Source organism: Mus musculus, chromosome 12 (genome assembly GCF_000001635.26).
Source record: "Mus musculus strain C57BL/6J chromosome 12, GRCm38.p6 C57BL/6J".
NCBI lineage: Eukaryota > Metazoa > Chordata > Mammalia > Rodentia > Muridae > Mus > Mus musculus.
In genome coordinates, this window is record NC_000078.6 from 79,799,225 (window position 1) to 79,826,265 (window position 27,041).

The 27,041-nt window shown below is 46.0% G+C and overlaps 1 protein-coding gene across 20 annotated transcripts in view; it reads left to right on the forward strand.

Annotated features, from left to right (window-relative positions):
* The window catches only part of Rad51b (RAD51 paralog B), a 550,979-nt gene that overhangs the window by 501,943 nt on the left and 21,995 nt on the right, over positions 1 to 27,041 (forward strand). For 11 of the 20 annotated variants that reach the window (XR_003950009.1, XR_003950005.1, XR_003950007.1 and 8 more), the window contains one exon: positions 3,966 to 4,044. Coding sequence is in view for 7 of the 20 variants with exons in the window: in XM_006515622.2 (XP_006515685.1) it covers positions 3,966 to 4,044; positions 14,686 to 14,717 (111 nt within the window). In the remaining 13 variants the exon portion in view is untranslated. Of the gene's footprint in view, positions 1 to 3,965; positions 4,045 to 14,070; positions 14,190 to 14,685; positions 15,467 to 27,041 lie in introns of those variants that run through there. The other 9 variants (XM_006515622.2, XM_030246621.1, XM_006515624.2 and 6 more) reach the window with 5 other exon arrangements.

The window sequence follows — 27,041 nt, forward strand, 5'->3', positions numbered from 1 at the left end:
TATGCTACACATACACACACATATACGTAGATGCTAGCTTTTAGTTTGAATGGTAAAAGGGGACAAAGATTTAGGACATTGGGTCATGTTTCAAGAGGAAAGAATCTTTGTGTATTTACAAAGGCATGGCAGCATTCCTTAGTATCTTCATTGACATTTATGGGGCTAAGACGTGATTTTTATATTCCCCCCCCCCCCACTAGTGTGTGTGAAACACATCTATGAAAACTCAGAGGCTATGTGGACTTCCCCTCAACCTCCAGCCCTTGTGACTGCACCGAAGGGTTTGTGATCATGAAGTGCTTTGGACTTTTAACCACCTTTGTTTGCTCTCCTTTAGGCGTCCTCCTGTTGGTCAGCTTGACATCTGGATTTTGTTCCCTATCCAAACATGCTGTGCATTCATTAAGTGTGGTTTGCTGACACAGCCCCGCCCTCTGAGGATGCTGAGCTTACAACCTGAACCCACACTAGGTTTTTGAGCCACAAATCACAGCTGATTTGTTTGAATAGCATTCCTAGTCTAGTTTCGGAATGCCAGATCTCATCTCTCCTAACCTGGCACCAGTAGCAGGTACTCTGATCCCAAAGAGAAGGCCTTACATTTATTACAATGAAATTGTACCCTGTGAGATATATAGGATTTTCTGGTTACCTCTTAATATATAAATCTTTGACCTTTAGTCAACTTGAGATTTATTTGATTATCACAGTTGCCTGTTCTATATAAACTCCTCCTCCTCTTCAGATTTATTTATTATATTTTATGTATATGAGTACACTATAGCTGTCTTAAAGCATACCAGAAGAGGGCATCAGGTCTCATTACAGATGGTTGTGAGCCACCATGTGGATGCTGGGAATTGAACTCGGGACCTCTGGAAGAGCAGTCAGTGCTCTTAACTGCTGAGCCGTCTCTCCAGCCCCTATGTTTGTCTTCTGTTACCTCTTCAAGTCAGCATCCCTTGGGTATGTTCAGTTATGTAATCCTCAGCCTTTTCAGTGAGCTTGTGCCCTTCTATCAGCCTTTTCAGTGAGCTTGTGCCCTTCTATTTAAAGCCAAGCTCTTCTCTAATCACAACTCCTGCCCTATCCTCTTTTCTGCTTCCTCCTTCATAGATTGCCTAGCATACTGCAGCCACTGGTCATTACCTTAGAATGTAAGGTGTGTTGAAACAGAGGGGATTATTGTCACTTTCTTCCCTATTGGGCTCCATGTTTATTATAGGGTATGACCAGATACAGCCACATCCTCACTGGCCTCAGTAAAAATGCTGAACATGACGAGGCCAAGGTTAGATGGGGGGGGGGGGCACCTGCTGGAGGTTGCTGCCCCTCATAGATTGCTAAGGACTATTTGATCACTCACAACCCCACTTAATGCTACCAGCATCCAGCCTTACCCATCTTTACTTTATCCAATAGGATATCAAGAAAGTTGATCACATTTTTTTTTGGCTATAATTAGATATTTTGTGTTGGAGATACCCCTCTCATCTATCAATCAGGAAGGTCTCCTCCCTGAAAGGACATGGGCTCCATCTGATATGGTTTTCTCACTACCTCTCACTGACTGCACACAGATTTTGCTTCAAGACAGAGCATTTTAATCAGTAGCCTGTCCAAACCCCATGACTACCTTCAAGGAAGTCCTTCTAGATACAGTGTCCCTGGGCTCATGCTCAGGACCTTGTTTGTGGGATGGTAGACAATGTCACCAGGAGTCAGACAGCTTAGATTCAAAGGCACGGCTTCTTCAAGTACTAAAACATTCTACTTTTTTCTAGTTCTCAACACAGAGGCTGAGACAGGTAGTTCTGTCCTGAGAGGCCAGGTGACCTGGGTATGAGGGAGGCACTGATGCTCTCTCAGACCACCCTTACCACACATGGCTTCAGCAGCAGGAGCAGCAGGAGCAGCAGCAGCATCTGTGTGGGTGGAACAGGTTCCTGCCCTTGGGAAGGAGGACAGGAAGAGACCAGGATATTCAGCTTCTTATGGAAACATAAGCCAGTTTTTCCTATCATTTCTTCTTATGTTCCATTAATCGAAGCTTGCACACATGGCTACACTTAGTTGCAAAAAAAAAAAAAGAAAGAAAGAAAAAAAGTCAAAGAAATGTAGGAACTTGTAAGTTATTTACTAGCAAGGAAAAGGGGGATAACCTCATGAGAGAAGCCAGTGCGTAGGCTCTGCCCAGGTGCCTAGCTGGAGGCTGAGATTCAAACCCTGTCACCAAAACTTGTGATCTTTTTGTGTAATTGACTCTCAGTAGATGCTGAATTGAAACATGTGTGTAAACTTTTTTTTTATGGCTTGGAATCTTTGTTTCTCCTTTGCTTCCTGAACTACCAAAGTGATTCTGTGACAAACTGTCACTTGCTGCAAACATTTTTACTTATAAAACAGGACATGTATCCTATCAGTTGCGTAGAGATATTATAATAAAATAATCCACCAATTATGTCCTAGGTTTTTTGGTGAAACTTTATTTTTTACATTTAGGGATATGTGTGTGTGTGTCTGTGTCTGTGTGTGTGTCTGTGTGTGTCTGTGTCTGTGTGTATGCATGTATATGCTGGGACATGCAGGTCGAGGTCAGAGGTAATTTATAAAAGTTGTTTCTTTCCTTTCCACTTACCATCTGAGTCTTGAGGATCAAACTCAGGCCATCAAAGTCTGGAATTTTTATTTTATTCCAAATAAATACATGCTGATTACTTTGTGTTTCAGATAACCAATTCACATACCCACTGATAAGCACTTGAGATATATATATATATATATACATATATATATATATATACACACTTTCCAGATACATACATATAAATGCATATATGCATACATACATGTTCTGCAAAATGATTCTACACAAATTATTTTTACCAAATAATCACTGTCTTTACAGGAGACATTTTGTCTTAGGAGAATGTCATTGTTCCAAATCCTCCAAACATTTCATTTTTTGCTGGAGTGCGGGTCACCTGTGTGCAAGAATGCTTAACGATCAAACATTCAGGGGCATGATGCAATATTGGCCTCTCACACCTGTGGGTCTCCTGCAGCTGGGCCTGAGTGGCTAGCTCTGTCCCGGGCACCTCCGACTCTCCTGACCAGTGTGGCTCTGACAGGAGTGTAAGAGAACAGATGGAGCCCTGAGCTGGGAACTGACACAAATCAAAAGAAACCATGTAGCCAAACCCACAGTCAAAAGCCAACAGAAATACCCCATGCTTTCAGCTAGAGAAAGCACCATCTCCCTCATGGTAAAAGGTGGAAGTGCACTCAGTAAGGAGTCGGGCCAGTGAAACAGCTTGCCCTTGTTTCCCCCAGTGATGTAGTTTATGTATTTTATATAAGAGTAACTATTTTAAGGTTAGCTTTGGCTTTTTTTTAAATAGCTAAGTTATGGGTAAAATTAGAGAATCAGAGTAGGTTTATCATTGATTGAGCAGAGAGTAACTATTAAACCACATCACATAAAATAATTTTATTTCTAGAAGAATTTGTTTAAGAATATAGTATTTAGTGGCATAATGTTTGAGATAAATGGCTTTCTTAGGTGACCACTTTGAGATGTTTAAGACTCATTTGAACATTTGGTTAAAAAAAAAAAAAACCTTTTTTTTTTTTTTTTTGCTTGTTTTGTTTTTTGTTTGTTTTTGCTTTTGTTTTATTTTGTTTTGCTTTGCTTCTTTGAGATAGTATCTCTCTACATAGCCCTAACGGTCCCAGAACTCACTATGTAAACCAGACTGGCCTTGAATTCGTAGAGATCTACCTGTCTCTGCCTTCTGAGAGCTGAGATTAAAGGTGTGTACCACCACTGCCTGGCTTTCTAAAATATTTTTAATAATAAATTCAATGTATTATATAGTCTTGTGCTGTCAAAGCAGAATGGGAGTGAGTAGAGTCTCATGCTAACCTTTTGTCCAACTCTGGAAAATATGCTCTCTCTGCAGATTCTCATTGCCAAGTCTCCTCTGGCTGCCTTCACCTCCTTTGTCTACACCATCAAGGGGGAAGGCCTGGTTCTTCAAGGTAAGGTCCCTCTGCTAAACCAATGTAAGCGTGTTCTTGTCAGGGCTGCTCACTGCCAGTGGCGAGTGTTGCCTGGGTCCTTTTAGATGCTAGTGCAGGGCAACTCAAAGCCCAAGGGCAGTTAGCTGATGGTATTTATTTTACCCTGATAAGATCAAGAGATTTGACACTTGTAACAAACATTTGTCAGGAGGGAGGAAGAGCTACAGGACTTAGTAAGAGAGGAAGGGCTGGCTCTGCGGCTCAGCGGTACATTCACTTATATTACTGCATTATAACAAGCAAAACAAAAGGAAAAACAAGCAAAAAAACTGTCCAAATGGGACAACAGCAGAAAGAAAGAGAGAGAGAGAGAGAGAGAGAGAGAGAGAGAGAGAGAGAGAGAGGAAGGAAGGAAGGAAGAAAGGAAGAAAGGAAGGAAGGAGAGAGAGAAGGAAGGAAAGAAAGAAACAAACAAACAAACAAATGAGGTTTAATTCATAAAGAGATTCTGTAGGCCAATATGAAGTATGACCATAAAATTGATTTTAAAAGGGTGTGTGTGTGTTTCTACATAATGTCAGGTGCCTGTCATATTGAAACCTGAGGTTAACAGGTGTCTTCCTCTCCTCCTCTCTGCCTTCTGTTTGAGGTTGGATCCCTTGCTGAGCTTGGACTTGACCTTTTGGCTAGTGTGGCTAGCCAGCTTGCCTCAGGGAATCTCCTATCTGTCTCCTGTATTGAGATTGCTGGAGGGCAGTCACACGGCCAGCTTTCCACAGGGAGTCTGGGATTCTCCTTCCACAGGGGGTCTGGGGTTCTCCTTCCACAGGGGGTCTGGGGTTCTCCTTCCACAGGGGGTCTGGAGTTCTCCTTCCACAGGGGGTCTGGGGTTCTCCTTCCACAGGGGGTCTGGGGTTCTCCTTCCACAGGGGGTCTGGGGTTCTGAACTCTTGTCTCCACACTTTCCCAGCGAGTGTTTTACCTGCAGAGTTGGCTCCTCGGGCCCAAAATGGGGTTTTAAATTACTTAAATTTTGTTTCAAAGAACCATTTCCTTTAAAGCCAGTCTTTGTCTTAGGAGAATTTCTGTAACGCTTCCTATTGTTTGTGAGAACTTGTCTCCACCAAGGTGTGAACTGTGCAAAGTTCTCAATGCCCACAACCTGCAGGGCTGTGTGGGGAATCCCTGGACCATCATTTCCCTGTGCTGAAGTCCCAAAGACACTTCTTCTAGCTTAGACTCTGTGGTACCATGGTCCTTGGGTTTGAAAGGAGCCAGGTTCTTGCTCAAGGCAAAGCTCCACTGGACCACAGCCCGGGCTCACTGATGAGCAGTTCCTCAGCCTAGATGCTCCGTACCCTGCTTAGGAGAGGCTCTTGACATTGCCAGGTCTTTCCAGAAAATACTTAACATGCAAAAGGAAAGTCAAGACTTAGATGATTCACCTCTTGAGTGAACTGTCTAAAACTGCTCTGTGGATTAAAGACGTGTTTAGGAGTCACATTTGTCCTGCGCTGTCAGGCCAGAGGCCCCACCCACGGGGATGCACAGGCGAACATCTGCCCGGAACCATAAAGAGCCTTTTGCCACGGCTTTGCATGGGAGGAATGCCTACCCTGCAGGGTTTTATGAACTCAGGTTTTTCCCCAGGTTTGTAAAACAGGGCAGTTGCCTCTGTGTCCCCAAGGAGACTACTGCATTGCAGAGGCGCAGCAGGGGCGGGATGGAGAGCTCACACTTCTGGCTGAGGGATAGGCTGTAGCCCTCCCTTCCCTTCCCCACTCTAAAATGTCTGCTTCTTAATGGACTCTCAATCAGTGTATTTGTTTGGTGCAGCTGAGCTCCACAGCGGGAGACTCTCAGGTCTACAAAAATTTGGGGTAAGAACCACTGACCTTTGGCTCTTAGCCTCTGACTTATGCTATCCAAGTTCCTTGGTAAATATTTTTTTTTTTACAATTGCAAATATTGTTTTCTGACAAAGAAGCAGAGATTTTAAGACCAGATTAAGCAAAGCAAACAGCAGGCCCCTTTGTTACATACTCTGTAAGGGTGTATAACTAATAAGCAGACAGAAAGCTGGGGTTCATATTTACCCAGGGCACTGTGTAGGTTGGGAGGGAGTGCCTCATTTTTAGAAGCTGTCTTAAAAGATTAGAAGCCTAGTAAATAGAAAATTTAGATGAAGATTTCAGAAAGTCTAAGGGGAAGATCGCAAGCTAAATTCAGGAAGAAAAGAATCTGTTCTGCCCAGAGAGCTTGTACTGAAAGCCTCCCTGCAAAGCGTTTCTAAGCTTGTCTAAAGTGGATAACATCAGTCAAGGGCGTTGGCAGGGACCAGATTCACTGGTTACCTCCCTCCTGTTCATTCCTAAGGCCATGATTTAGATGAGAAGAGAGAATTATTTACAGAAGAATAGAAACTGAATATACAGTTGATGAGTGGAGGTCAGAAGCCAAAAGGGCCTCACAAGCCCAACAAACTGCGGGAATTTAATTCCCAGTGTCTACATTAAAGAGAAAAGAAAAGAAAACAAAACAAAACAAAACCCAACCAGATGCAGTGGCACACATCTGTAATCACAGCAATCCTATGAAGAGATGAGAGGCAAACACAGGAGGGCAACCCTGAAGCTGGGCTATCCTGAAGTATATATGCATGGCAGAAATAACAAGAGAGACCCTGCTTCTCAGAAAGGAGGTAGAGAGGCTATTCAGTTAGAAGTGACTGCTGCTCATATAGAGAACCCAGTGTGGTGTCCAACATTCACTGGCAGCTCGCAACCATCTGTGACTCCAATTCCAGGGGATTTGATGCCTCTTCTGGCCTCTGTGGACACCAGGCACACATGTGGTGTGCATACATATATGCAGGCGATATATTCTTACACATAAAATAGAATCTAAAAAGGAAAAAGAAAAAAAACAGAAGGTAGAAGAAGAGAACAAGCCTCAAAAGTTGTCCTCTGACTTCCACATGCATGCTATGTCATGTATGTACATGAGCATATGCATGCAAATACACAGTAATAATAATTAATAGTAATAATAAATATAGCTACAGAAGAAACTAGAAACCAGCAAAGAAAATATGTTACTGAAGGGGATGGACCTGGATCAATATGTCCAAGAAAGAAGAGAATTCAAGAAAATGTCAGGATGAAGAGTTTCCAACCAATAGAAAACATTCCCAGGGGCGGGGCTCCACACCTCACTGGCTGCTGGTCCCAGTTCCCCCAGAAGCACTTCCCTGTGAGGGAACTCTGTCTCCTGTCAGCAATGCCTCTGAACCTCTCATGCCCTGCCCTCTTGCCACCATGTGCTCCTGACTCTTCTGGGGAGATGGGGGTGGGGGTGGAGGTTAGGGACTAGAGTTGTTCTCCCCAGAAAACCTGAGCCTCATTTTTATCAGAAAGAGTGCTTGGTTTTCCGTTCCAACTCTGCTGTGTGATTTGGAGAAAAGTCTCTGGGGCCCCAGCTTTTAAGAACCATACAGTAACCTGTTATCAGTCAGCAATGAAACTGGTTCGTAAGAACCAGCATTGAGGGGGCTGGAGAGCTGGCTCAGCGGTTAAGAGCACTGACTGCCCTTCCGGAGGTCCTGAGTTCAAGTCCCAGCAACCACATGGCAGCTTGCAACCATCCGTTATGAAACCCGATTCCCTCTTCTGGTGTCTGAAGATAGCTACAGTGTACTTACATATGATAAATAAAATAAATCTTAAAAAAGGGGGGGGACTGGGGGGGGAGGAGAGGAAGGAGAACAGGAAATTATCAGGTTATATCACATGTGAAAGGACCAATCCATAAGTGTGTCTGTATGTACATGGTGAGTTATGTATGTAGACCACAAGTGACCTGTGGCTTAGACTGCAGTAGGCAGCCTGAGCCATCCCTAAAGGCCTCCAGACTTCCATGTACCCACTTCTCCTGGGAGACCACATACTTCTGTCTCTCCTCTCAGCACAGGCGTTACCTTGAGATCACCACAGGCTGAAACACACAAGCTTACTCTCACCCCGATTTTAGCAGCTGAGCATGCCGGAAGCCCTGCGTAGTCCCCAGGTTTAAAGCAGAGAATCCCTGCTCCCTGTATAATAAACCTGGAGAGGTGCCTGCAGCTGAAGCCACAAAGCTTTCCTGGTGGAAGCCTGCAGTTCCTGCCTGCAGGACACAGAGGAGGGCAGTGGGGAGGTTACCTAAGAGGCTGGGGCAGGTCCTATAGGCTACCACTAAGAGAATGGCAGGTGCCATTGTAGCTTCCTGTCAGTCTGGAGGAGAGAGTGAGGCTGGAGTGGTGGGAAAGCACTGTTAGCTCACGCTGGCTGCTCTGGGGGTGGGGCTGTGAGTGACCGTGGGAATGGTCCCTCGGTGCCTTTTATCCCTCTGCAAACCCCAAAGATTGCTAATACCTGAAGCTCTCTGTGCACAGCAGAGGGAGAGAATGAAAGGTGAAGGCGAGATGTGATTGACCAGCTCCACAGGCCATTCCCCTCACGAGTTCTCAAGGATTAGGACGGCGAGATGCAGGCGGCTGCGACTGGGGGCCTGACACCGTCCCTCCTCTTTGTTCACTGGCATGGGAGAGACAATGAAAGGGCAGGCTGGAAAGACCAAGGGGGTGGTTAGAGATTTCTCAAGCTGCTTTTTGAAACCCTTGAAGGAGCCAGTCCATGCTATTGTTGTAGTAAAATAGAAAGCGGAACTATTCTCCTTTGGCAAAAAAAAAAAAAAAAAAAAAAAAAAAAAAAAGAAAGAAAGAAAGAAAAGAAAAAGTAAAAGAAAGAAAAGCACCCTCCCAGGCATCTTCAGGAGGCTGCTGGACCGAAGCCGTTAACATGGTAATACCATCCTGTTTGCATCTTCTTTGTCTGCCCTGCATTTGTCTGGGGTTCTGCCTCCTCACGCTAGGCCCTCTAGGGCCTAGGAAATACTTAGACCCCAAAGGAGAGGGAGCCAAGCACCCAGTGGCCACCAGCTTCCAAGGGCCCTGGCCGTTAGCAGGGGCCCAGGTGGAGTCCGAGGGAGAGTTCGGTCCTTTGTACCACTGGAAGGAGGATGTTGGGAATGGAGAGGAACTGGGAATCTACTTTTCCTTTACCCTCCCTGGAAGCCTCAGTACTAGCAAGTGGTAACAGGGCTGAACGAAGCAGAGAGGACTGATGGACTGATGGACTGCCAGGACTGATGGACTGGGTTGAAGGTGGAGGGCTCAGGAGGGAAGCAGGAAAGCCATTGATTTGGGGGATAGGTTTTAATAGGGGTGGGCGTCTGAGCACCAGGCTACGATCGGGGAAGAGAGACTTCACGGGGAGCTCCAGTTTGACCTACATCTCTCTGCTCGTGCCCCTGGTCTCAGTGAGATGCAAATGCACCGCTAGGGCTGGGGAGATGGCTCAGCGGGTAAGAGCACTGACTGCTTTTCCGAAGGTCCTGAGTTCAATTCCCAGCAGCCACATGATGGCTCACAACCACCTGAAATGAGACCTGACGCCCTCTCCTGGTGTGTCTGAAGACAGCTATAATGTACTTATGTATAATAAGTAAAGAAAAAAACAGCACTGGGATGGGAGCAGAGATGGGAAGCCAAGTGTGTGGCTGATGCTAGGGGTAGAGGGATTGGTGCAGGCTGGGAGAGGCCAGCTGACCCTTCTAGAGTCTGACTGGGTGAAGGACCTTCCAAGGAGGAAGCTGGCCCAGTGATTGAAGAGGGTGGATGAGCAGGCCCGCTGTCGGCTGCTTTGCCTTGCAGTCTCCTTTCCTCAGGAATCCAGGGAGTGGTTGGGAAAGCAGCAAGCCAAGTTGTTTTTAAGGAGGACGGAAGACAGCTTCATTGCCCAGTGAGACAGAACTTTGTATGTCTTCCATTGTTTTTACAACACGAGGCTCTAGCATGACATGTTGGCTTTGGCTCTATGCGGTCCTGTACTAGTTCAGGTTTGAAGGAGCTGAGGGGGGTGGGGAGGCATGAGAGAGGAGAGCGGACCACCCGGACATGGCTCCTGAGGAGAGACGCAAGTGCCAGCAGCTGTTTCTTTGGAGAACTGGACAGCTGCGTGTCTCTGCTCTCTTGCTCAGTTTTGTTTTTTGGTTTTTTTTTTTTTTTTTTTTTTTTTTAGTTTTTTGTTTGTTTGTTTGTTTTTCTTACCTTATTTGAGCACCTTTGGAAGCTTACGGGGAAAGACATTAATCTGCTCTGAATGTTTGTCCCAAACTTGGGCTAAAGTCTCTAACCCCACTTCCTTAGTCCTAAGCCACCTAGGAGACAGTATGGAAGAATTCGTTCCCCTAGATACTGCCGTGTGGGTTTATTAGCCTTCATTTGCAATCAGTAGTCTATGTAAAGGTTTCTTTTTTGGCCTCTTATACTCAAAGTGACACCAAAACTTCTCAACGTATTTCCATCCGGGTACCGATGTCTACATAGTAAATACATCCCACATACCTGGCACAGCCCAACATTCCTGTGGGGAACTGGGCCAAGAGCCCTGAGGTTTGGTGAAGCAAGCAATGCTAATTCTCCTCCCAGAGATCATGGAGGCAGAGGCAGAGCTGGCCTGTCACTGTGTCCCTGGTGGGCCAGGTACTGATGCAGCTCTACTACTGACCTTTAGCCCCAGACTGAAACCATTTTGTAAATACAGAACAATACAGAAGTCATAAAACATTAGTTTTATGTATATTTAATACCTAGAATTAAGTTTGAAAATTCCCATTGGTTTCATTTTCTTTTTTTAAATTATGAGAGTAAAACTTAGCAAAGCTCAAGTCTTTAAAGCTATTGCCCAAGCCAGCCCCTCCACCCCTCAGTTCACAGAGTCGGGCTCTCCAGTGTTGCCTCTCTTCCCTTGCTGCTGTTCTTGACCGTTTTCCTGTCTAGGTGTGAAGCCACACGGAATGATCTCTTCTGGGGTACATTCTAGAAGCTGTGAGGATGGTTTATCATGCACAGTTTACAACTTTTCTTTTGTCCTTTAACGTGTTTCCATGATATTTCTATATCGACAGCCGTAAGTTGGTGTTCTTTCACTTCGGGTAACCGCATCCACTGCATGCAACCCCACTCTCCTGTTCATGGACATTTTTTACAAAGATTTACTTATTTCTATTTTACGTGCATGTGTGTCTGTGTACAACATGCAGCCCTGTGCCTGAGGAAGCCGGAAGACTATCAGATCCCCTGGACTAGAGTTTCATCTGGTTGTGAGTGACCATGTGGCTGCTGAGAGTTGAACCTGGGTCCTCTGCCAAAGCAGTAACTCTGACCCATTGAGCCGTTTTTTTCAGAGCCCCCTTTAATTTTGATTATTTAGAGCAACGGGTCTCCTTATAGATCCCTTAGTAGGCATGCAGGAGGCTTCTCTAGGAATTGCTGAGAAGGGCAGAGGTTTCCAGAGGCTCTGCAGGGTTTCTGTCCACTGTTCCACTTGAGCCTCCCCTCTGCAGAGATTTCCCACTTTCCACTCCCACTGAAGTTAATGAACTGATTTCTGTGCAGTCCATAGCATTGTGAGGCTTTTGCTGATTTTCCTAAGCCGGTTTGTGCTTCTAACAATTCTGCCTTTGGAATGGAAGATTTTGTGTCCTCTAGCAAGAGCTACACAGCATGTGTGTGCTTCTAATGTCTACTTAGGTGGTTTCTGGTGAGAATTGCTTCCCTGCTTAAAGTTAGCTACACACACATTTCCTCCAAGAACCCTGTAGGCTGGTCCACCACTTTCTTCTTCGGGTAAGGAAGCGGTTCCAAGAGGTGAAGTCCATCCACCCCCTCCAGCATCCAGCCTGGGCCTGAGGTTTAGAAACTCCCCTGCCTTGGCAAGCCCTGTAGCCACTTAGCTCTCAGGGTTGCGAGGCCTCTGTTGACAAGCTGCAAGCCAGTCTCAAATCTTAAATCTTGATATTCTAAGCTAAACGATACATCAGTCATCCCAACCTAATGATCCCTTGAGAAATTCTCGAGGGTAGCTGGCTTGTAACTTTGCTGGGTATAACCCCTAGGTTAGACAGTGCTGCACAGCTCAGAGGACTCCTGCTTTCTCACACAGCACTGCAGAGGAATGGGGCTTGAAACTGGCACGTTTGTTCAGGGACCCAGTCTAATGGCTTACCGCTCCACCACACCTCAGACACGACCGACCGTTGTTGTTTTAGCCCAGAATGGCTCAGCATCTTGTCTTCCACCAGGCAGCAGGATTTGTGTTTGGTGGATACATGGTGAGACGAGAGGGAACCCATTCCTCTTCCTTTAAGGACCCAGAAGCTAACACGCTTTATTTCTGCTTACATGATGTTGGCCAAGCCGTAGATGAAATGCTTAACGGAAAGGTTGAAAATGTTAGTAATCTCAGTAGTCATATGCCCAAGTAAATGAGATATTTCAAGAACACACCCCCTTCGGAGGCCAGTTACAGAGACTGCAGGGGCTCTCGTACAGATGCTAGGCCGCTCACAGCCTTGAAATGCAACACTAATACTGGATGATTAAAAGTTCTGTCTTTTTCTCTTTGGTTTCTGAGACTGTAGCAGGCTAGAACAGTCAGTTACTCTTCCAAAAATCCTGTCCCAACCCCACCTCAGTCTTTTAAGCAGGAACTAAAGTGTGTGTTTTAACTAGTATGGAAGGAAGAAACTAGAGAATGAACTTGGGTCCAAAGTCATAGACTACACATGGTTTTTTCCCCCCCCCCAACTGTTTTTCTTTTTCCCTGCCTACACTTTTGCTTTCTTTATACATTCGTTGAAAGATAGCTAGAGAAGAAACCCCTTTATTCTAAGACCTGGGCTATACTTAGGCTGGCTGTGTGCTCCTCTGGTAGAATCTGGAAGTCATTCACAGAGCTAGGAGTTTGCATTTGTTAAAACACCCAGGTAATAATACGAAAAGATGTTAAATCATTTGTTGATTTTCTTCAAAAAAAAAAAAAATCACTTCCAAAAGGGCTTGGCGTTCTTTCTCAAATATGATTTAAGCCCCATGATGGTTAGTTTAGTTCAGAACATGCTAGTTGAACACCTATTGTTTACAAAGCTCCAGATGCAGAGGACGTGGGGGAGGGAGAGGCAAAGTCCCTTCTTTTTAGCTCAAAAGAAGATGTAGTTAGATAAATTTAATCAAAAACAGACGGACACCTGTTGCAAAGGTTTGACACCCCCCCTCCCCCGATAGGGCTTGAAAAGGATAAAGAGAGAGATTCTTTCCAGCTAGGGATGACCAGGCATGGTTGCCTGAAAGCATGCGGGCCTTGAATTGGATTCAGCTGGTGAATACTGACAAAACCTGCATCCCATTGTCTCTTTTTACTGTTTGAGGATAGATCTGGAGACCCTGGGGAATGCTGGCTACTTCTAGCACTGACCCTGATTAGTGACAAATGTTGAATCGTGCTGACTAATGCGTTCTAAATGGATTGACTCAACAATAAAGGGACATCGAGAGTCAAGAGTTCAGGTCCTGACTCTCACCCATGTGATGAAATGCAAATCGCTTCGCGCTTCCTCCTCCTCTTTGCTTTCTCTCTCTCTCTCTTTCTCTTTGTTTGTTTGTTTTATTCATCGATTAAAACATGTTTGTCCTGAGAATCAGTAGGTTACCTTGGCTAGTAAGTGCTTTACAAACTTCAAGGGTGGCAGAAATGCTGAGCAGCTACTACTACTGAGGACAGGCTTATTGCAGCCTTACTTTATTTCACAATCCATACCGAATCAGTCTGTCCGTCCATCCGTCACACGCTGCTCACTGACCATGCAAAACTTCCATTTCCTCACATGTGCCCCGGGAACTGACAGAGAGTGAACTGCACTCACTGACAAATAGGGGAGCTTTTGAAAAATCTTCCATCAACCTACTGGGGCGTCCGGGCCTCTGGACAACAACTGTCAGCACAAAACTAAGCACCCTTCCGTTGTGCACACCGCTCTCTCTCTCTTCTGACACCTCCCCAGCTTGAGAACCTGGCCTTCCATGTCCAGATGTTTACTGAATTCTGAAGCCCCCCCTTCAAAGGGCCCAAATTCTTTTGTTGCTCTTCAAATCATTTCCCACAGAGACTGACCAGTGTCCTGAAGGAGCCCTTCAATAGGGAGGATAAATGGAGGCCGATGAAGACACGACCCCCTGAGGCGTGCCCGCAACCACTCTAACAAAGGGCCTGAGGCACAACCTTGTAAGGAGTGTTTTGGTCAGCAGCATCCCTATGAGAGGCCACGTCTCCCCTACGGGGCTGCTTTCAATGGCTCTCACCATAGTGGACGTCCTGGGCGTTTGTTAAGGGCTGTGGGGTGCTAGGTGCAGCATAAAACATCTAAATCGGGCTCACGGCCTTTGTGAGGGCTTCCTGAGACCACAGAAGGCAGCTGGCTTTCTCAGGAGAAACTTAGGGGTAACAAAGCCAAAGGGGGGGCTCCTGTGTCTTTGGATGATCCTGTCCCACCTAGTAGAGATAGACTTCCCCTTTTGTCTGTGGCTCTTTGGCAGTCAAAGCCAGAGTTGCTGGACCTTAACCCTGACTGGGCCATTTCTGAGTGTCTCTGGGGCATGCAGTGGTTGACTCTGTGGGAGGGGACCCCTGCAGCAGGGAAAGCTTTGGTTAGGTTACTAGTGGCAAGCTAGTACATTTCATGACAATTTCTTTTTAACTTTCTCTTTCTTTTTCTTCTTAGTTTTTTCCCCCTCCCTCTCTTGTTCCTTTTAGGCCACGAAAGACCATAGGGATACTGTGACCTTTGTCTAGTGCTGATTGCATGTGACTCATGAAATGAAACAGGACTGCGCTGCTTGGAAAAAGGAAACGGAAGCCAACATAATGAGGATTAATTGGTTGGTTGCTGTTGAGGTGGTAACAGTGATTTCAGACCCGGAAGGTGAAGATGAAGAAGCCTTTATCCAGTCTCTGGATGCAGAGGCTAGGGGCTCCACCACCGTGGGATGTCAGCGGCCATCGTAATAATTTGCACTTACACAGCACCTTTCAGCCATGCCCCTCAAAGTGGTTCAGCCACATTAATTAATTAAAGCCCACAATCCCCCTAGGGAGAGCAGGAGGGGGACTAACAAGATTTGTAATTACAGAAGGGAACATTTCCGAATAAAGTATTGTTCCGCAAATAAAAAGAATAGGTGTACAAAGAACCGGGGTCTCCAAAGAGTAACTGATTCACAAATGAAATATCGAAACCGTGGGGGAAACTGAAGGCGGCCATGGGCGTGGGGGTCTGCTCTAGTGTCAGAGGGAGGTCGATGGCCTCAGAACTCGCTGACAGGCTCAGACCTCACTTCGGAGCAGAGCGTGCATGGTATTAGTGTTGTTTGGAAGGTCATTAGTGCTGTGACTATTGTAAGTATAAATTCACGTTCCACTGGTATATTGTGCATAGCCTCGCAGAACAAAGAGTGAAATTCTTGCAGTATTTAATAAAGGATGAAGTGGTTTCTTTAGAGTTGAAACCCAAAGCTGGGCCACTCAATTAGCAAATAAATCAATTGGTGACCCATGGGGTAATTCAGTCCTTTCCCTCGGATCCCCAGCCCACCAGTTCCCACTGCCCGGAGGCTCCTAGCTGAAGTATCAGATTGAGATGGTTCAGTGCAATGTTTGCGGGGCTTAAGCCTCCTCAAAGTCAAAGTTTGAATCTTCCCAGGGCTGGCAAGGTGGCTCGGCTGGCAAGGATACTTGCCACTAAGCCTGATGACCTGGATTCAGTGCCCGGATCCCACATGTCAGAAGGAAAGAGCCAGCTCCCCAAAGTTGTCCTGCGACCGCTGCACATGCACACTGCACAGGCAAAAAGAACAAAAGACAGAGGAAAGGAAGGAAGGAGAAAGAATAGAAAGAATAAATGTAAAATTATTTTATGTTTAGTAAGGCATGGACTCACAATATAGCCCTGGCCTGAAACTCACTGTGTAGACCAGACTGTCTGAACCACTGGGTACTGGGATTAAAGGCATACACTACTGTGCCCAACTATAAAAATTTTCTTAACAACATTCTTTCCAGCCTCTGGCAACCTATCATCTCAGGTGGTAGTGACCCCAAACTGTAGTAGTGTAGAATCACCTTGTGCCTGCTCCCCCTTCAGAGATTTTTAACTGTCATAGGAGCTAGAGTAAGGGTTATATCTTGTCGTGTCCCCCCCTTCCCTGTGCTGAAAAGAGTGCAAAAACTGAGGTGAGGGTGGTAAAAGGCTGCCTCTGCCAATAAGTTAGGAATTGCTGAGCACATAACAATATAAAGTGGAGCTAGAGAAATGGCTGAGTGGTTAAGAGCACTGACTGCTCTTCCAGAGGTCCTGAGTTCAATTCCCAGCAACCACGTGGTGGCTCACAACCATCTGTAATGGGATCTAGTGCCCTCTTCTGGTGCAAGTGGCAAGGATACTTGCCACTACGCCTGATGACCTGTCTGAAGAGAGCGACAGTGTACTCACATAAAATAAATAAACCTTAATAACAACAAGACAATAAAAAGTAACAACATATGCTCCTCTCAATAAATGAACCAAGAAAACTCATTCTAATAACCATACAACAAAATTGGATGAAGTCTCATGGTGGATAAAGTTGAAGTGTTATGCTGGGCAGGGGTGGGACGGTGCGGAGGTGGTGTCTTGCTGTGCTGGAGTTCCTGAGGAGCCAGTAGCATGCTGGACATGAGGGAGCGAGGAGGATTTGTACGGGTTTGGAAGCAGATGCTCCAGTTGAAGCCATGCGCTTCCTCCGAGGGGGAGACATTTTTGAGAACTTGTGGTTTTTTCCATAGTTTCACGTGCAAACCAAGCTTAGTTTTGCAGCTGATTAAATGTACATTTCTGGTGCATTCTTTTTTTTTTTTTTTTTTTTTTTTTTGAGGCAGGCAGATTTCTGAGTTCGAGGCCAGCCTGGTCTACAGAGTGAGTTCCAGGACAGACAGGGCTACACAGAGAGACCCTGTCTCGGGGAGGGGGGGGGGGGATTCTGGTGCATTCTTATGACAGGAATTGGCTAAAGTCAAGACAACAGAGGAGCGTTGGAGAAGATGGTGAGGAGGTTTAGCAGACACTAGCTCTGTATATAAAGAAACAACAGGAGGAAGATTGATGTCTGCCCCTTTCTCTCCCTTTCCCATGAGCAGCTCATAAAACCTGGCCAGCTTTCTTCCCCTGAAGCAGGTCATAAAGACTTCAGCCTAGAACTGCCCTCCCTGGGCCCTGAGGAAAGGAATGCTCTTATCTCTTAGAGGCCCGGAGATGAAGAGAAGAATATGGGCAAACAGAGCAGCGGTACCTGCCCCCAAGTTTACTGCCATTAGATCATACCTGCTTATCCTCCAATCATACTTCTGCCCACTCTCCTTCAAAAGGAAAAAGAAAAAACTCTACACGTTTTCCTGTGTCTTTGGGTCTCCATTTCTGAGGATTCTTTGTCATATAAAACATCAGAAAGACGTGTATGCTTTTCTCTCACTAATCTGTCGTTGGCCATAGAGGTCCTTGCGGAGGGCAGGGTGGGGATGGGAGGGAAGAGTACCAATGCTTGCCTGCATAGGGAGGCTGAGACACTCCCCTTGAGCTTGTAGATGAGATCCTTGGACAACTGACAGAGCCAGTAAATAAGAATCCTTACCAAGTTGGCTCTCCTAGATCTGTCTGCAACACCAGGTTGAGAGGAAGGTAGAGATGTCTTCTCTTCTCATGTTTCCCAAATTGCTTTACAGGCCAACAAATGTGTTTGAACTGACTGACCAGAGCTAGCTGGGAGCCACCTATTCATCCGACCCCCTCTGCAGCACTACCTCCTCTGCTCTCTTGTCTGTCTAAGGCTCTGATGCTCGGCTTTACTTTCCTCTTATCAGGGCATCCAAGTTTTGCATTTGCGGGCAGCCATCTTCAGGCTGGAGAGCCACAAGGGTATGGGTTCATGAACCTGTACCCAGTGAGACTCTTAAGAAGGTCTCTCTGTCCTTCTTTCTTATTTCCTTTCTACGGGGGTGGTTTTGGATCTGGCAAGAGCTGCATCTTTTTAGTCTTTCTTAATGACACACACACACACACACACACACACACACACACACCATAGACACATTCACCATAGACACACACGTTTATATATATTGTTTTGCGTTTGGCGTCACTTACCTCGTGGTAAATGAGGAAACACTAAAAGTTTCTCCATCTTCAGGAAGATGTTTATTCTCTACCACTTTTACTTGGATCTCTCTCCACTTTGACTAAACTGAAAGAAAAAAGTGAAGTGCTCCTTATATTAAAATGGATCCCTTCCTCGAAAGTGTCTGGGAAAGTATTAGGACAGAGAGCAATCCCCTAATCCAAAAATGTGAACTGCTGACTGGCTTCATCCTAGAGACTTTTCTGGGTTTTTCGTTTGGCTTGATTTTGGGTTTTGAGCCCAGGAACCTCTGAGAACTCTATTCCCAGGGATTGACAAAGCCACATAGTCCTCCTCTCCTGCTCTGAGGGTCCCCAGACCTTTTGCCATATGCCATGCTGCTGGGACAGGCCTGGGCACTATGACAGCTCACACCAAGCACTGTATGGTGTGTGACACACTCTGCACACTTAGTCCCAGTCCTTTCTCCAGTCTGGTGAGGTTGGTTGTCACAGTGTTCCTTAAGTACTAACAGGAGGCAAAGGCAACAGAGGTCAGTCTCATAACAGAAAAGACAGAGAGGGGATTTGAACCTGAGTCCTTTGCCCATGTAATATTTCTGTTCACAGCTACTGTAGCCTCTCTAACTCCTGCCTAGTTCACTACTATACTCAGCACAATGCTAAACACCCAATTCTATAGAAACTAGCAATCATTTCCCACATAATTACAGAAGAAACACTACTGGTTAGATCCTGTGCCCTGAGTAGTGGCTGCAGAAGGCTTGGGCCCAGGGCTGAGGAAGAGAACAGAAGTATTGCTATCACCTTCTTCATCTCTAACACTATTAAAATACTGGGAGACACATGCAGGAAAGCTGCACAGGAGAGAGGACACAGCTGGGAACCTGCCAGGCTGGGGTACCCAGGATGTGCTACTAGGGTATCTTGTATTATTGTTCAATTTATTGATGATGTCCTTTTTTATTATGTGCATAAACCTCTCTGGGGGGAGTGATACTTCAGTTCTGGGGAATATTCAGAAGAAGAAGGTCTGGATTGATCCAGAAGTGCCAAACACTATGCATGCTGTCTTTTAAACTGTGTGCTATGAGTAAAACGAAGTTGCCTAGTCAGGATTGCAAAAGTAGGACTGTAAAAACCCTTAAAATTGCCCAAAGAGAATTCTAGAAACAGGATAAGGCTGTAGGTGATGGGGAAGGAGTCCAAAGTATCTGATTCTAAAGCCTGATCTCGGCTCAGCACTGCCCAGGAGGATGGATTGATCACTGGGTGCTTGCTATCAGCTATCGGCTCTCAGCTATCGGCTCAGCACTGCCCAGGAGGATCGATCACTGGGTGCTTGCTATCAGCCTCATGGGCATCACTTCAGACTCCGCAGCTATGGAAGGACCAGCCTTACTCCACTAGAGTTCACACTTCAACACCAGAGGTCTCTTTTCAGATAGAAGGAAGGACCCACCAGAATTCTCAGCCGAATATGCTAGATTGAGAGAAAACACAGCACCTGCCTCTCTGAATTCTGCTGAAGACAGAAATCAGATGAAACACGCCTTCTCTAGCACCCCGTGCAGACCTGGAAAGAAAGAAAATCAACAAATCGCCAAATATAAATCAAGATTTGATTTTGCTGCCCAAATACCAGAGACTCAAAGTCTGTGTGAACACCCAAGTTCTCTGGACGTGCTCCCCTCCAGGTGGTGACTCCATGTGCACTTGAGTGTCAGTGTGCCCTTCCCAGGGCCACTTTGGCATCCAGAGGCTGAGAAGATGCCTCAGAGACCAAGAGCACTTGCTGCTCTTGCAGGGGATGCAAGTTTCAGATCCTAGGACCCACAGTAGGCAACTCACACCACCTGTAACTCCAGCTCCAGGACGTCGTGTGTGTGTGTGTGTGTGTGTGTGTGTGTGTGTGTGTGTGTGTGGGTGGGTGTGTGTGCGCGCGTGCACATGCTTAAGACAGTCTCCTCCCAAGAAATAACACAGGCCACTTCTCCTAGACTTTGCACTTATGCAGCCTCAACCTGAAGGGAGTAGGGGCAGGAGAGGTCAAACTCGCCTGAAGAGAAGAACTCTTATATACTAGTGACCACACGAACCTCTGCCTTAGTGTGCTGGCATGGGTTTCCTCTCAGAGCCACTCCTTGCATATACCTCCCCTTGGATCCATTGGCATATCAACCATCTCTGTGGAGCAGTGCTAAGGGAGGGAGACGTCTTTTGTTTGTTTGTTTGTTTGTTTTTTGTTTTTGGTTTTGTTTTTGGTTTTGTTTTTTTTTGTTTTGGGGAGAACCAGTTAACTCCACACTTTTCTCTTCATGCTGGTAGCTGCTAATAGCTCTGGGAGAGAAGAGTAAGTCAAAAGGAGTGGCCCGCTCTGCCTGATGCTCTGAGGATAAAACAGGCAACTGTGAGCTGCCCGAGACAATCTTACTGTTTGTGGAGAGGCTTCTGGAGATGTTCTTCTGTTCCTCCCCTTACCAGACATGATTCAGATTCCCTCTAAGCCCTGTGACTTCCAGAAAGCAGCTCTCCCTGCAGGGGGAGGGGGAGAAAAACTTTCCCTTATTATTCCCAATAATGAATCCCTGCTCTGAGTGGACTCCAGCCATGTGTTTTCAGTCAAGTACCGATGGCAGCCTTGCCTGGGGACACTTCCAAGACACTGTGGACATAATAGATGAGGTCTGTATTGACAAGAGCTGTCCTTCGGTTTCCATCCAGGTCAGCCTCCCTGAAATCAGACAAGAAATGATGAGCCAACATGGCTGCCACACCCCTTTGCTTCCTTTGGGTAAAAAGATGTCGGGTTTTTTAGAGCTCTCTGCCCCGGATCCCCTGCAGCTCACCATAGATCTAGAGCCTAGTAATCGGAGAACTTCTTGGGATCAAACCAATTTTTATTTTATTTTTATTTTTTTTTGTAGATGCCAAGACTTCCTTTCTTCAGGACCCAAGCATAGGCTTAGCTTCCTCTGACGTCCCAATAGCAAAGGAGACATAAGGCTGTAACATTTCCTACTGAGGGCTTCCCATAAAGCCTCTGTTCAAGTACACAAACCACAAACTGTTTCCAAATAAGCTGTGCTGTTGGCCACATCTGTTAAGACAGCCAGCCTATGCCCTTCCCAGAGCAACCGGCCTACACAGAACGCATACCCTCGCTGAGATAAGTTGGGCTCTTTTCATTGGGAAAAACCAGTATTAATTCCCTCCAGTAAAAGTTGTCATGTTATTCAGGACAATAGCTGTCAGGACTGGAGGCATCCTCCTGCCTCACTGACCTGCCCGAGTGTCCTGCACTCTATAGTTCTAATCCCTGGGGCTTCAGTGACAGGTGGTTCCTGTACTTCAGCCTTTCAGCTACCATCCCTCTCCTCCCTTCCCCTCCCACCCCACCCCACCCCACCCTCCAGGTTAACATTCCTAAGAAAGCACTTTATTGGCTCAGTCTCCTCTTATTGGATCTCAGCACCGCTGCTCACTAGCTAGCCCCAGTGGTGGGCTGGAAAAGTAATTGGAAACATGACTGCCTGTGCCCCAAAGGTTCAAACTAGGCTGCTTACCCCAGAGAGAGGCCGAGGCATGATGAACTCGAGTCCACTCCTTCAATGGGGATCTGCAGGGCTACCCATTCTCTCCTGCACTTCTCTCTCCCCCTTCCTGTCCCTGTAGACCTATCCCTTATACTCTGTCACACCAGGAAATTTTTATTTTTTTCTCCACCTCCCAGCTGTCTGGTCGGTGTTAACATGGACCCTGTTAATGCACCCAGTCACAGAGATCTCATACTGGTAGTGAGGCTCTTGAGAATTATGTAAGAATATAAGGAAAGAGAAATGCATATAAAAACCTCTCTGCTAAAGCAAATCCCATTTCCCTCCTGAGGCCTGTACCTTCCCCCTCCTAGTCCTTAGAATAATTTCCCAGAATTACAAGCAAAAGAGGTGCTTGCTCTGAGGAGCTCTGAGGAGCGGGTAGGGCGATCCTTCATCTCCGTTCATCTCCCTGGTGCCAGGTTCTTAACTAACACGACGCAAGCAGTTTGCTTTCAAACTGAAGCTTGGAGCGCAGCTGAAGGGCTCCTTTAGGATAAAGGTGTCGGCAATTGTGTTCTTCCCAAATGTCCAAAACTCTTTGAAATTATTCACAAATCTTCGTGATTTTGGAAGACTGGTGTTGTGTGGGCACGAAAGCTTTCAAACACTATAAATAGATAATAGTGAATCCAGACACCCAAGGACTGGAGGGAAAGTTAAACTGCAACTCCAGTTTTACCATTTAGTCACTGGACGGTACTAGCTTCTGTGCCTCATCAGATAGCTGAAAGCCCACCACAGTCTGCCTTCAGATTCTAGTGTTTCCATGTTCTTTGGAGTGGTCACGCAGTTATGAGTGAAACCTAACCAAGCCGGGTGCTCTGCCCCACCCTGAGCTCTGGGTTTGTCAGTGCTGATCAGATCACCAGTCAAACCCTTTATGTGACTGACACTTTTATCTACTGACTAAAACCATAGCATTCTCCTTGCCGAGTAAGATGGCCGCCACCATAACTAGCTAAACCTGCTGCTCTGGGATTGTAGAATCCATTTTTCCTGGATCCCTTCCAGATCCCTGCTCATTCCACTTAGAGTCTGAGGTTGATGCCTATTGCCATTGGCTGTCCTCTGGGACTGAAGAGCCCATCTGGGCTTTGTCCAGCTTCTCGTGCCAGCACCGGCATCCAAACTCCACAGTCATTTCCAATCCAACAGCTGGGAGGTTGATGCAGAGACAAAGCAGAAGCCAGCTTGGCTTCCTCCCAGTTCTCCAGGGCCCTCAGGGGTTAATCAGCAACCACCTATCTTTGTATGGATGGTGTAAGCCTCAGTAGAACACCTGCTAAGACCCACAGGAAAGCTGATGCAGAAATGGATGTCGCAGCCGTTACTCTGACCGTCACTGTTTAAGCTAGATGCCCGAATCTCTGAATAAAAACAACCCGCTCAAACCAATCAACCAGCCCAGGAGACCTGTAGCTCTGATACCTCGGATTTTGTCTGTTCCGTGTTTCATAAGTTCCTTGTGCTGTGAACTTTAAGCCACATCATCTTATGTTGGCACACATGGTTTAGTGAGGGGGTCTGAGTTCACGTTCCTTAAGTGGCATCTTAGCCCCTTTCCCCTCCCCACAGCCCAAACTGGCACAACTGCCAACTTCTCTTGGTAGCTAACCCAAATGACCTTGGGCACTGGGGAATAGCTTATGCAGGGAGGGAGGAAGGTGAGAGAGGAAATAAAGGTGGAGGGAGGGCACAAACACAGCCTCTGGCTGCTGGTGTGTGTTCAGGCTAGTGTGGGAGACTACAACACACTATGTGGTTTAAACACCCGAGATGAACTCTCTCAGAGCCTTGGGGGGGCTGGAATTCCAAAATGACAGGGGTTTCCTGGAGCCTCTGACCAGGGTTTGCAGACAGTGGTGGCATCTTCTGAGGCCTTTGACCTTGGTCTGTGTCTTCAAGTGACTGTCTACTGTCCATGAGTTCCTACAGTCACCTCCGTTTAAAAAGGTATCACTTCCTATGGGATTAGAACCCTACCCTTCTGACCCCACTTAACTTTATTTATCTCTCTCTTTTTTTTAAATCATTCCTTTATTTTAGGGTTTTTTTTTAATCATTTGAGACAAGATCTCACTAATTATCCTTGGCTAGCCTCACATTCATGTGACCCACCCAGATCTTAAACTTGTGCCATCCTTCCTGCCTCGGCCTCCCAAAGCACGGAGACAACACTCCTGGGTTATTTTCCTTCTTTTAAGAGATATGACTCCAAATAAAGTCACATGTGACACTAGTGTATCAACATATGAGTTCTGAGGTGGCGTAACACCCTTAGCTGCTCTCGGCAGCAGATTCTCTCCCATCCCTCAGTATTGCCCTTACCTTACCTAAGACGCAAAGGCATGGATGTGCATTTTGGAAATTGTTAAGGGAGGGAGGGGCGAGTAGGCAAGAAGAATGAAAAGATGGATGATGGGTGGTTTGGATGAGGTAGGTTGACTGACAGGTGACTTTGGATACATTGATGGCAGCAGGGTAGACGTTGCATGCTGCTGCTTTGGCCTTGTAGCTTTTTGCAGTCCAAGCCTTGTGGCTGAGATGTCTATCCTGGGCAGGTCATAGAGCTGTGCAAACAGAATGGTGGGGACTTGACTGACTGGGGAGCACATATCTTGTCAAAGTCAACACTGGTTACTGGCAAAGAGTGCCTGACCAAAACCAAGCCTCTTTTGAACCTCTTCTAACTATGCCCCCATGTCAGACTCTGTTTGTCTTTGGTTTGATTAGCTCAGTCTTACTAAGAAGACTGCAGAATCTGTCTATTAGACAGAATGGGAATAATGGCTCCCAGTTTTTCAGAGACTGAGACGGGGATTGGTATGAGTTTGTGGTCAGACTAGGCTGTGTTGTAAGGCTCTGGATAGCCTGGAGGACAAAATAAAACCTTAACTTTTTGTTTGTTTGTTTGTTTGTTTATTTGTTTCAGGTGGTACTCTAATTGTTACCCCTTATAGTCCTCACTCTAGAGACCATTTTTCATAAAAGAAAGAAGTAAAACCTCTACCATTGCATCCTGTTTATCTAATCAGATTCATCCTTACCCAGCCTCAATAGGAATAATATGCCTATTACCTTCCATTTCTCCTCGTTAACTGACCCCACTCCTTGGCTATAAATCCCCACTCTTCTTTCTTATGTTTAGTCTCACTTCTCTCCTGTAAAACGTTGCCCTTTCTTGAATAAGGCCTTCCTTAAAGCTTTTAACAAGTGTGATCAGAGAAGCTTGTAACAGAACTCAGCTGCACACACCTCGAGAGATACTGGCCTCAGGTTGCCCAAGCATCTGATTTTATGAGAAAACCCAGAGATCTGAATGTTAGATAAAATATTTCTTAAGTCTTAAGTAAATCTTGAAATGCAAACATTATAAGATACCATGCAAGACAAATAGACCTGTTGGTGGGCTGAATACACTTGGAGGGAACCAGGTTCCCTCCCCTAGAAGTTGATGTGCCATGTTGTCACATGAGGCTGTGATAACACATGGCTAAGAATTCAGTCTTGGGGGGGACTTCCTGGGTTCATAATCTAGTCTACCCCTTACTACTTTATGTAACCTTGACCACTATCTGTGTCACTCAGAGTTGTTGGGAGGGTACAATTAATTCATACATGCTGGTACTAGAACAGGTGTCTCCCTGCCTAGTGAGACAGTCAGAACTGTGAGTTAGTATAGGTAGCTAGTCTCATAGACCTCTCGATGGCCTATAAAATAAATGTCCATTCTGTAAAATGAGAACGCTTGACTTTCCCACGAGATTGTTGTGAAGGCAAGAGAAGAATGCATTTGTTTTTCTTTGGCAGTAAAGGGGATGTGACCCAGGGTCCCACATAGTGTAAGAAAATGTTCTACCACTAAACACACACCCGCTCTCCCACCCCCTCCTCCACCCCTCACCCCACCGGACCCCACTCTCCCCCCCTCCCCCCTCACCCCACCGGACCCACTCTCCCCCTCCCTCACCCCACCAGACCCCATCCCACTCACCTTCCCCTGCTGCTAGCTTCCTTACTGTTTTTGTAAGTAGAGAACAGCCTTCCCAGAGCTAGGGGAAGACAAGGGTTAAGTGATAATGGAGACTCTTCTTTTGTCTTGCTAGGACTGTATTCTTAGACTGTCTTCTTAAAAGTTCATGAAGGCCTTGAGTATGTTCCAGTACAGCCAGAGAGACCTTGTCTGGGGTTGTTGGGGAAGGGAGGTGAGTTTTTCTTTCCTTGGCAAATTTCAACAAAAAGGGGGAAAATATTGTAATAAACACCCCAAAAGCTTTACCTAGATTTCATTATTGTTAATATTTGCCACGCATGTTTCACTTAGTAAGTTTTCCTGGCAGATATATGGGGTAGAATATGGCAGGGACATAGTAAGAAAGTGGGGTGCAGAGGGGTACAGAGTTATCGAACCTCTGTGAGTGAGAGCTGGCAGCGGGCTCTCTCTCAGCCTCTGTGGACTGTTTAGATAGAAACCAAGGCCAGACAGGCCAGGAGGGAACTAAGAAAGGATGTCTTGTTTTGTTTTGTTTTTTAAAGAATAGTTTGTTGGAATAATACATTGTTACTGCTTTCAATAAAAGTGATATAAACAGGATAACAGAACTGGTTCTATTATTCTTAAGATTTTAGGCTAGATATAGCCATGCATACCTATAATTCTAGCACTTGGGAGACAGAGACAGGACTGTCAGGGATTCTAGGCCAGCCTTAGTTAGCTACATGGGTTAAGGCCAGAGTGGACTGTATGAAACCCTGTCTCAAAAAGTGCCCCCTCCCCACTATTTTAATTGACTGTTGTTTTTTAAGGTTTTATTTTTCACTCATGGAATTTCTGGAGACTTTGGATGAAAAAAAATGTTCCTATTGAGATCGCAGACTAATACTAATGGATTGTGAAGAGTCTGGTAAACTCAGGATGATAGAAATAAAAAAGAAATGAATGGCTTTAGAAATACGAATAGTGTGATTCAAAGAAAGTATGTGCTAGCTGTCAACAATTGCTTCCTGGTGAAGCACAGAAAAGGATCTCCATTCTAAGCCTAGCCCCCATTTCTCAACATCAGCTATCACTAAATGTAAATGCTCACACTTCTCCCAGGAACTGTCCAGGAGAGCGAGCGACTCAGCTTTCCAATGCTATTATTCAGACCCCTCATTAATTTCAGCTGACATTCCTTCTCAACTGGGGCAGATCATCAAAGCTCTATTGTACTGTGAACCTCGAATTCAGCACAAAGGGCGTGGGATATGGAGGGAAACTGTGGCAAAGAGGGAGGGCGGAGTGCTCCCTGGAAGGGGCTGGGGAGGGGAGGA